Source organism: Herpailurus yagouaroundi, unplaced genomic scaffold, assembly GCF_014898765.1.
Source record: "Herpailurus yagouaroundi ecotype Mexico unplaced genomic scaffold, PumYag 160, whole genome shotgun sequence".
NCBI classification, from domain to species: Eukaryota; Metazoa; Chordata; class Mammalia; order Carnivora; family Felidae; genus Herpailurus; species Herpailurus yagouaroundi.
In genome coordinates, this window is record NW_024412401.1 from 47,668,429 (window position 1) to 47,680,049 (window position 11,621).

At 41.9% G+C, this 11,621-nt stretch overlaps 1 protein-coding gene across 5 annotated transcripts in view; it reads right to left on the reverse strand.

The window, feature by feature from the left end:
• The window catches only part of SCAI (suppressor of cancer cell invasion), a 153,467-nt gene extending 143,880 nt beyond the window's left edge, over positions 1-9,587 (reverse strand). For 3 of the 5 annotated variants that reach the window (XR_005792710.1, XR_005792709.1, XM_040482305.1), the window contains exons 1-2: positions 9,440-9,587; positions 8,671-8,715 (exon numbers count right to left, since the gene is read on the reverse strand). Coding sequence is in view for 3 of the 5 variants with exons in the window: in XM_040482305.1 (XP_040338239.1) it covers positions 8,671-8,715; positions 9,440-9,492 (98 nt within the window). In the remaining 2 variants the exon portion in view is untranslated. The remainder of the gene's footprint in view (positions 1-8,670; positions 8,716-9,439) is intronic. The other 2 variants (XM_040482304.1, XM_040482303.1) reach the window with 1 other exon arrangement.
• Positions 9,588-11,621: the final 2,034 nt, after the last annotated feature.

The following is an 11,621-nucleotide window of genomic DNA, read 5'->3' on the forward strand; positions in this document are numbered from 1 at the left end:
AAAACATAATGATATATATCACCATACACCCCTAGAACAGCAAACAATGGCAATGGTTTTAAGGGTATATACATGTATACACACGATTTCAAGGGTATACACATGTGTCAAAACTTAGGGGTACCTAGATCGCTCAGTGGGTTGAGCATCCGACTTTGGCTCAGGTCATGACCTCAGTGTAGAGCCTGCTTCGGATTCTCTGTCCCCTCCCAATTGTGCGCACACGCACACACTCTCTCTCTCAGGCTAAATTAAAAAAACATTTTTTAGGGGAGCCTGGGTGGCTCAGACGGTTAAGCGTCCGACTTCGGCTCAGGTCATGATTTTGCGGGCCCGTGAGTTCAAGCCCCACGTTGGGCTCTGTGCTGACAGCTCAGAGCCTGGAGCCTGCTTCAGATTCTGTGTCCCCCTCTCTCTCCACCCCACCCCTGCTTGTGCTCTGTCTCTGTCTTTCAAAAATGAATAAACATTAAAAAAAATTTTTTTAATGCTTTTTAACTGTACACTTTAAATATGTGAGTCTTACTGTATGGCATTATACCTCGACAAAGATGTTTAAAAGAAAAAGAAAGACAATACCAAATATTGGCAAGAATATGGAGCATATGGAATCCCAAACATTGCTGGTAGGAATGCAAAATGGTGCCATCACTTTGGAAAACAGTATGGCAACTTCTTAAGAAGTTAAACATTCACTTACCATAAGACCCAGCAAGTATACTCATAGGCATTTACTCAAGAGAAATGAAAACGTATCTGCCCAAAGTCTTAACTCAAATGTTCATTAACAGTTGTATTCATATTAGAAACCAGAAACGAGCCAAATGTCTGCCAACTGGCAAATGCGTAAATAAATTGTGGTAAAATCATACAACGGAATGTTCCTCAGCAATAAGAAGTTACCTACAGTTACAAACAAGAACGTGAATGAATCTCAACAGTGTTATACCAAGTGGACACAAGACTATCTAATGAATGATTTACTTTTATGAAATTTCAGAAAAGATAAAGGTGTAACAATAGAGAAAAAAGATCAGTGGTTTCGGGAGGGCAGCAATGGTGATGTTCAAAATCGTGATTACACAGCTGAATACACTTGTCCAAAGTCATCAAACTGCATACTTAAAATTGGCATACTTTTTTAAAACATAAATAATACCTCAATAAAGACGTTCTTAAAAAGGCTAGAAGGAAAGGCAAAATAAAAATATTTAAACTAATGATAGTTAACAGGTATCATTTATTGAATCTTTAACATGTCAGGTAACTTATCAAGTACTTTACATTCATTACACCATTAACTCTATTTTTTAAATAGACAAAAATCTCTGCACTCACATGGTCTATATGCTATCAGAGGAGGCTAGTAACCCTACAAAGTAAGTACTGTCAAAATCTGCACTTTGTAAAAGATGGGCAAACAGGTTCAGAAAGATTAAATCCATAATTTGTTCTAGAGCCCAAAGCTAGTATTTGGAAGAGCTGAGATTAGACCCTAATCCAGGATTTCTCAGCTTCAACATGACTGACAATTTGGGCTGGATAATTCTTCAATGTGGGAGGCTATTCTATATATCGTAGGGTGTTCAGCAGCACTTCTGACCTCTACCCACCAGATGCCCTTAGTTGTAACAAGCAAGAATGTCTCCAGCATTGCCAAATGGCTCCAGGAGGCAAAGTTGCCTTTGTTGGGAACCACTGCTTAATCTCTAAGAATTGACACCACAGCACAGAACTCTGAAAAGCACCTTCCTTTCCATACCTGACACTGACCTGGTTTAGGTCCTGAGTTCAGCTCACTTAAGTCCTCAGCATTAGTCCATCTATATCCAGGGTCTACTCTGTCATTTCAATAGGCACGCTACCACCAAAGTAACCTCCTGAAAACCTCCAAGGCTTAGATGAAATGTCTGTGGAAAGTGCCCTGACTACCAGTATGCAGAATTACTAAAACCCTTTGTATACATACAAAGTCATTACACTTTCCCATTGTTTGGGTCTGCCTTCTCTACCATATGAGATTTACCCAGCAGGGACCAAACCTTAATCATGTCTATATCCTTGGTACCCAGGAGTAGAAAGCATTTAAATGTTTTTAAAGGGGCACCTGGGTGGCCCAATTGGTTAAACATCCAACTCTTGATATCGGTTCAGGTCATGATCTCACAGTTCGGTTTGTGAGGCTCTGCGCTGACAGCACAGAGTCTGCTTGGGATTCTCTCTCTCCCTCCCTCTTTGCCCCTCCCCTGCTCACATGTTCTCTCTCTAAAAATAAATATTACTTTAAAAAATAAAATAAAGTTTTTAGAATACAAATGTAATGCAGACAAATTACATATTCCATCAAAATGTTTACATCTCTTTGCTTTAATCACTAAAAAAAAAAAAGCCCCCCAAATCACACAGTAAAGCTTTAATCAACATGAATCATATCCAAACAAATGGGTCTTATTCCTAATAGGATCTGGAAGATGCTCTAACTCATAACCCAAACTTACGAAGCAACAGGTTGAAGTTTTCACAATTTTCCAAAACCAGAGAGATCAAGTTTCCTAATCTTAAAACTCCTCTTGGTCTAGTACAGTTTATCAGGGTCCTTAAATAGTGTCGCAATATTTTGAACCACTAAAGCCTCATCCTACACGAACTCCTTCTTGCTACTAATTCATTTATTGGTCTGCTATAGTTTTATTGAGCACCCACTGAGTGCTAGGGATACAAAGATGAACTAAGATAAAGAAATAAAAGTTCTAGTGAGAAAAGAAATACACACGAAATTAGTAAGAGTAGTATATGAAATGCTTATCTCATATTACCTTATTTTAAAAAACATCCTTATAGTTTGGCGTACACCAGGAATGTTCTCAAAAGATGACGTGGAGGAGAAAAAAAAAAAGATGACGTGGAGGGATGTGGGTGGGGGATGGGTGAAACAGATGACGGGGATTAAGGAGGGTAACTTGTTGTGGTGAGCACTGGGTGATGTACAGAAGTGCTGAATCACTAAATTGTACGCCTGAAACTAATATTACACTATATGTTAACTAACTCAAATTTAAACAAAAACTTAAGGAAAAAAAAAAAACCCTCATTCACTATGACTTAAGAGCAAGTATCCAAAAATAAAAATGATACTTTCGGCAACTGTTTTCCAAACATTAATAGGATATATGGTATAATAGTCAACAACTCTACACAACAGTCCAACTCAAAGGGATGCTTAAGACCAAATTCAACAATTAATTCATCTGGAAGTGTTCATTACAAAGTCATTTCATTTGATACTGAGAATTTTAATGACCACAGTATGCAACTGATAACACCAGCTATAAAAAAAAAAAAAAAAAATCTGGCTATGACCATTACATCTTTTCCCTATAACCCATCTTTAGGGCCTTAACTGGCCATTTTGTTTGCTATTTTTAGAGCAATCTCAGGACTGTTTTCTGAGGAAAATCTTGTCTTGCCCATAGGATCTCTTCACAGATTTATGTTGGCTGTCCATTCAGGTCAAAACCCTGACTTGATCACAGGCTCTGACCTTAATCAGACATGCAAAATACATGTTCTCATGATTCTTCACTGAGAATAGAAGATAAAACTCATCGTTGCCTGATGTTGATCAAAACTTAGTTACAAGAAACAATATTCAGGCAACCCACACTGGGGACTCCTGGTGGTAACAATTCTGGACCCTTAAATGTCAAACACCCAAAGGAAGGAAAGGTGCCTCTAGGAGGGACGTAGTGTTAAAAGAGCATCCCAAGAATTAAGAGTTAAGGAAAATTTAGTCTTTCTTATGTATGATACGTTCTCTTATACAGCTCTCAAGCTTTTTGGTCGCAGAGCCCCTTAACACTCTTGAAAACTCTGTGGGTATATCTATCGATATTTATATTTCAAAATGAAAATTTTATATATAATAATACAGAAGCACACATTCCATGAGCCTTCAGAGCAAAAATGAAATCACTCCTAATTGTAGCCTCAGGAAATTACACCATGAATGAGAGAGAATCATGATAAAGGCAAGTAATGTCTCAGTATTATTAAGAAAATAGATTTGGGGTGCCTGACTCAGAAGAGCACATGATTCTTGATCTCAGGATCATGAGTACGAGCCCCACGTTGGGTGTAGGGATTACTAAAAAAATAAAAGTAAAAAAAATTTTTAATTAAAAAAATAATATTCATAGAGAAGTATTTAAGGACACATTCATTCAATAATTTAACCAACTGTTTTCTAAGTGCCAGACACAAGTCCAGATGCTGGGAATAAACAGAATCACTGGAGCTTATTCATCCCTGTTTATCTCTAAACCAAGCCAAGCAAGCCACCAGTGAGCTGTATACTTAAACACTGCTTTGGCTCTTTGGAGAATGTTCACTGGCATCATATGAACCTGGATTAAGAAGCATTACAAGAAGTTGGGCCGCCTGGGTGGCTCAGTTGGTTAAGCGTCCGACTTCGGCTCAGGTCATGATCTCACGGTTCATGGGCTCGAGCCCTGCGTCGGGCTCTGTGCTGAGAGCTCAGAGCCTCGAGCCTGCTTCAGATTCTGTGTCTCCCTCTCTTTCTGCCCCTCCCCCACTCATGCTCTGTCTCCCTCTGTCTCAAAAATAAATAAAACATTAAAAAAAAATTTTTTTAAAGCATTATAAGGGGCGCCTGGGTGGCGCAGTCAGTTGAGCCTCCGACTTCAGCCAGATCACGATCTTGCGGTCCGTGAGTTCGAGCCCCGCGTCAGGCTCTGGGCTGATGGCTCAGAGCCTGGAGCCTGTTTCCGATTCTGTGTCTCCCTCTCTCTCTGCCCCTTCCCCGTTCATGCTCTGTCTCTCTCTGTCCCAAAAATAAATAAACGTTGAAAAAAAAAATTAAAAAAAAAAAAAAAGCATTATAAGAAGCAATCTTTAAAAACTCACTACTATGTTTATCACAGGGATTCTGCCCCTTACAAAACCAGTGTCCCCACTATGAAGACCCCTGAGAAAAATTTCTCTCAAACTAACACTCAAAAAAAGTTGTGTTTCTCTTAAACAACATGTGTTTGGTTTTATAAACACCATGGATCTGGAAGTTGAGCTTTATTTTCTTCTTTGCTTTGCTTGAGGAAACTCAGAGCCAAATATGGAACCCACCTTTAGTGACTGTGCAGTATTTTCTAGTCTATTTACCAACTTTTCCACTGGTTTAAAACAGTTTTTTGCCACTGGTTTAATTGTATTATTCTTTTCTCATTTCTTCTTTACCCTAATACCTTATTTTTAATCCTTTAGCCTGTATATATTTAGAAAAGGGGTGGGAAATAAAGGTATTCGATGGCTCCTTTTTCATATAAAATTTACTGTGTATTTTCTATGTGCCAGGCGCTGTACTAAGCACTTTACAACCCCTTGAAGGTTGGACTATTTCTTTCTTAATTATTCTTTAAATATTTTATTTATTTTTTTAATGTCTATTCATGTTTGAGAGACACAGAAAGAGTACAAGCAGGGGAGAGACAGAGAGAGAGGGAGACACAGGATCTGAAGCAGGCTCCAGGCTCTGAGCTGTCAGCATAGAGCCCAACACGGGCCTGAACCCACGAACCATGAGATCATGACCTGAGCCAAAGTCAGACATTTAACCAAGTGAGCCACTCAGGCGCCCCTAAAAATTTTATTTTTTTTTCTATGCCCAACGTGGGACTTGAACTCACAGCCCTGAGATCAAGAGATCAAGAGTTGCATGCTCTACCGGCTGAGCCAGCCAGGAGCCCCTGGTTTGAACTTTTATTATTTCCACATACAGATGAGGAAACTGGGGCTCAAGGAGGTTTATTAACTTATATATGATCTCATAACTTGTACTTGACAGAGCTAGGATTCAAATGCAGCCCAAACCATTACCCTTAGGTGTATGTACAAGCTATTATGGGAGCAAATAAGGTGAAGGAGAGGTTGGGAAAGTCTGCACACAGGATGTGACATATGAGCTAAGTCTTAGAGGGAGCCTGCCAAGGAGCAAGGAGAAAGTAATCCAGAGAGAAAGAGAAACCATGTGCAAAAACCCAAAGCAAAGAGAGTATATAAGTTCTGGGAATGGCAAACAGAACACAGAGTTACATTCAGCAATTAATTCATAGTACAGGATTCAGCAGAAAGTTAAGTCACTTAATAGTAGATATTTAATAGATCCATTATTGAGAATTTCCATGGCCACAGTATTCAACTGTGGCTGGGAAGACAGGGAGAAGAGAAAGGCAGTCTCTTTTTATGAGCAGGCTCAAAAGTCTGAATTATGTTCAATAAGCAATGGGGAACCACAGAAGGATTTAAACAGGGAATTACAAGATCAACTTGTAACGAATGAATTACAGATTTAAGGTAGAGAACGCAGTCAGGAGGCCACTGCAAGAGACTGGAAGTGGGATAATGAGAGCTAAAGTCTGTCCGAAAGAAATTTAATGTAAGCCGTATATATAGCTTTTAAGTTTTGAATGGCCATGTTAGAAAAAGTTAAAGAAAAAAGTGAAAATAATTTTAGTAGTACTTTTATTTACCCACTAGACCTAAAATGATTTCATCATCTAATCACTACAAAAATTAGTAAATAAGAAATTTCACATTCATTTTTTCATATTCACCTGAAATCTGATGTGCATTTTTACTTCAAGCACATCTTGTTTCGGACATTAAATTTTCACTGGAAATACGGGACTTGTATACAGATTTCATAAAACTTCCAGATGAAAAAGTAGATTCCCATACCCAAATTGTTCCAAACATACCTTCCAGTGAGTCAAGTACCACTTTCTGAATTTAAATTAATTATAATTAATAAAATTTAAAATGCAGGGGCACCTGAGTGGCTCAATCAGTTAAGCATCTGACTTGATCTCAAGGCTTATGATCTCAAAGTCTGTGAGTTTGAGCCCTGCATCAGACTCTGTGCTGACAGCTTGGAGCCTGGAGTCTGCTTTGGATTCTGTCTCCCTCTCTCTCTGCCCCTCCCCCAATCTTTCTCTCTCTGTCAAAAATAAATAAACACTAAAAATGATAATAATAAAATTTAAAATTCAGTTCCTCAGTAATGTGAGCCACATTTCAAGTGTTTTATGGCCGCACATAGCTACCATATTGAACAGCACAGGCCTAGAGTGATAAAGGAACTTTAATTGACAGCATTTCCCCCGTTACTTCATGATCTACTTACTGTTGAGGTTTTCTGTGTACTAACATCAGTAACTTACCAAGTATTAACTATGACAGGCGACCTACTGGTCCCATCCTCACTACTGTAGCTTATTTTCTCTCTAGGCCTGTATCTGTGAAAAAGAACCCTTCTAATGACCACACAGAACTGCTACATAGTATCTGACATGTGGAATGCACACAAAAAAGTTTGTGGGATGGATGCATGCTCTTCTTCATTAGTCAAGGAATAATTCAGTTGTTTGTGGACTCCTTAAGCCCCCTGTTTCTATTTCCCTATGGTTTGATTGTTTATTAGACTCTACATACTACGTGCAATGATAAAAGAAAGAAGCAGTAAGAAAATCTATTTTCGATTATATGTTTATTAGAGGCAGTAAAGTATAATGGGTAAGAGCTTAAGCTCTGGAGCCAGATCGCCTGGATTCAGATCTGGTTTCTATCATTTATTAGATGAGTGAGTGATCTTGGCCTCTCTGTGCCTCAGTTCCCTCTTGTGCAAAACAGTGATAACTTATGATACATACTTCCTTGGGGTGTTTCAAGATTACAGAAGATATGGGGCTCCTGGGTGGCTCAGTTGGTTAAGCATCTGACTTCGGCTCAGGTCATGATCTTGCAGTTCATGAGTTTGGGTCCCACATCGAGATCTCTGCTGTCAGCGCAGAACCTGCTTCAGATCCTCTGTCTCTGTCTCCCTCTCTTTCTGCCCCTCCCCCACTCATGCTCTTCCTTTCTCTCAAAAATAAACATTAAAAAAAAAAGATTACAGAAGATAATACATATAAAGCACTTGCACATAATACTCAGCACACAGTAGATGCTCAATAACTTTTTAAATATATTTTATTTATTTTTTATAAGTAAGCTCCATGCTTAAGGTGGGGCCCGAACTCAGGACTCCAAGATCAAGAGTAGCACACTCTACAGACTGAGTCAGCCAGGCGCCCCAAACATTAGCACTTTAAACAGAGCTGGTGGAGAGGGTGAAATTACAGCTAAAGAAAAAAACTAAGGGAGTGCCTGGGGGGCTCAGTCAGTTAAGCAAGGGACTCCTGATTTCAGCTCAGCTCATGGGTTTGTGAGATTGAGCCCCATATGGGGCTCTGTGCTGACAGTGCAGAGCCTGCTTGGGATCCTCTCTCTCCTTCTCTCTCTGCCCCTCACCTGTTCACGTGTGTGCTCTCTTCTCTCTCTCTCTCTCTCTCAAAATAAATAAACTTAAAAAAATAAAGTAAAAACTAAGATTTCTCAATTACCCATGTCTCTTTCCCATATAATCTTACATACATACACACAAATGGTACAGGGTAGTACTTTGAACTCCTCAAAAAGACCTTGAATGCAGTTTTATATTCGTTAAGGAAAGGAGCTAAATAAAAAACTTCATCTACCGACCGTAACTATGCAGTATGGCATAGGTGAAGCCAAGCAAATGGAAAAACACGAAGCAAAATAGGAAGGCATTTTGCTTACCTGCTTTTCCGTTTTCGAGGTGGTTTCTCCACCGTGCCAGTCAGTCTACAGACCAAACAAATAAGATGGTAACTAAAAGTAATATACAAGAACACATCTCCTGGCCCTACTGTGCCAGTCAAGAACTGAACGTACCACCACCCTCTAGGACCATAGGCTCGCTAGGCTCATACCTGACCTTACAAATGCCTTATGCTCTGTTTCCCCTATTTACCAAGACCGAGCAATCCTGGGACTCACAGTTCCCCTAATAATGTCTGCTCTGCCCAAACCCTGCTCTCCCTTCTAGTCCCTCACTCCATTCTCAGCTCCTATTCGTCACAGCCCCGCTCCCCAAAACCACCCACCTCCACCTACTCATTGTCTGCCTCGTCACCCCCGCAAGCCCCTCCGGCCTCCCCTCTCCCGTGCCCACCCCCTCCCGAGCGTGCACTGCCCCCCTGAGCCCCGCCCCTCCAGGCCCAGCGCCCCCCGCATTCCACGGCCCTTCCACGGGGCGCGTACGCCCTGCCCCTCCCTGCCCGGCGCCCCCAGCCTCACCCCTCGGCGACCCTTCCCTCACACGCCCCTCTCGTCCGGCCTCGAGGATGCGATCGCCGCCCAGCCCGCTCCCCCGCTCCTGGGCGCCCCCCGGACTCCCCCTTCAGCCTGAACCCCCCTCCCCTCCCGGAGCCCCGAATGCTTCACGGCCCCAAGCCGCTGCCCGTGGGCCCGCTCCCGCGCCCCGACCCCATCCCTAACCCCGACCTCGACTCAGCCCCCGCCCCACCTGGGGGCCAGGCGACTCCTCGGCTGCTGGGGCTGCCGGGCTCCTCTGACCATCCGGCTCCTGCTCCGCCGCGGGAGCTGCTCCGGCGGCCGCAGGGCTCGCTCGGGAAGCTGAGGCGGCGGAGGCTGGAGTAGGCGGAGAGGCGGGAGGAGGGCCTCGCGCCTCTGCCTGGCATGCCGCGGGGCCCGCCTCCTCCGCGCCTCTCCTCGGCTCCCATTGGCTAGAACTGTAGTGTAGCCGAAAGCCTGGCGGTCGATTGGACGCTCGGGCCGTCACGTTCCGCCACCTAGAGTTTGGTTGAGACTGCAGGTGGCGGCGGAGGTGCCTTAGAGACTGCTAGCAGCGCGGGGGAGACCTAAGCGCCACCGTGCGCTGGAAAGTAGAAACTGCATCTCCGGCGCCAGACACCTGCCGGCAGGTTCTCCTGGCTCTGCGTCCTGCATTCCACACACCTGCTGGCGCCCCCCAACACTGCACCACGCCAGGACCAACAGCCAAGCACTGCAATTTCCCAAACTCCTCTGGCAGGTGCGACGGTGAGGTAACTCCAAAACGAGCTTCATTTTGAACCACCTCAATGCGGTCCCTGACTCTACATCATGCTGAAATGGTCTCACAGCTCACAGATACCCTTCATTGAGGATCCAGCAAGAAAACTGTAAGAGTCTACCAAAATAAAGCATGTTTCAGATGCTCAGTCCTCTGCAGAAAAGATCACAAGCTTGGGTGCTGGCTTCCAAGAAAGCAAGAGATTTTAAAAATTACCATGAAAGAAAAATCATCACTGCAAACAGAATTGATGCCATAACTAAAAGCAGTATGTTCCATTTTGGAAGGGCTAAATAGAATTGATCCTTGAGTGTGTGCTAACCGTCGTGTGATACTGCAGATGATTGTAAATTCAATGCCAGCTAATCAATTTAAAAATAAATTTCACTGCATTTGTTGACAGACCTAAGCATGCAAGACTACCAGCACATAAGCACAGTATGTTACTGTTCATCTTCTACATTAATAAGATCATCCTTGAAAATAAGACATAACTCGTTAACATTTTATAAAATTGTTCCCTTTAATTAAATGTATTCTACAGCCTCTCTACGTTCCATGTGAACAGGTTTTTGTTGTTGTTGTTGATAGATCCCTGGCATCTATTTGGAGCTGGGAGGAGGCATAAAACTTTCTCTTTTGTTTTTTCCTATTTATTAGAACATGTTTTATGCATCAATAATATGACAGCCTAGAGTAGATCACACCACCAGTTTGGGGACAAATCTCTCACAGACCCTCACAAATGGCAAAAATTAGGATACAGGTTTTTCACAAAACCAAATTTATTTGGCATAAAGGGCATTTATATTCTGAGATGGCCTTTTTTTTTAAACATTTCATGTTAAAAATAATATTCCTTCTACAAAACAATGATGGTAAATCGTAGGGGGGTCGGTTAAAATGGCTTTGACAAGAAAAACATGTCGAACATCTGTTGGTTTCCCCAAATTAATATTTTATGTAATCCCCAAATCAACAAACTACAGTCTCAGCGTCAACCAAACCAGAAAGGGAAGGGGGAAAAACCAGAGATATTTTTCAGATAAGACTGTGGCAGGTGGGGTCTGATTCCAGGTAGGATCACCAACTCACTAGAAGACTAATTTTGAAATATCATGCATTACATTTCTTAAAAATAGGGATTAAAATCCCATGTGGTTTTCAAGATCTTTCATAGTTGGCCAACTCCTCTCTGATACATGGTTCTGCCAATAGAGCTGCAGCTTTTCATTTCTTATGCCTTCCCAAGAGGTACCCTCAAGTCCCATCTTCACGTCACATGTTAAGTTCTAGTAATCTCCGCTTCTGTGTTTTTACTATATAAGAAATGTATATCCCGTCATTCCAGTTCACATTTAATTCACACTTCCTCTTTTAAGCCTTCCCCAATTACTCTATCCTATGTCAAACACTTCCTTCTCCAAATTTGTTGTACTTCCAGAAGCCTCACTATATTAGCAACTATCTATTGCCTTAGATTACTCTTACTTCCCAACTACATTTAATTTGGGCAAATACTGTATTAGAGTGAGCCCTCAATAAATAGCAGCTTTGGGCCAGGGACCAGGTGCTTTATGTGTGCTGTTTTTAATCTGGAGGTTAACCCTGTATGGTATTCTTATTTTAGACA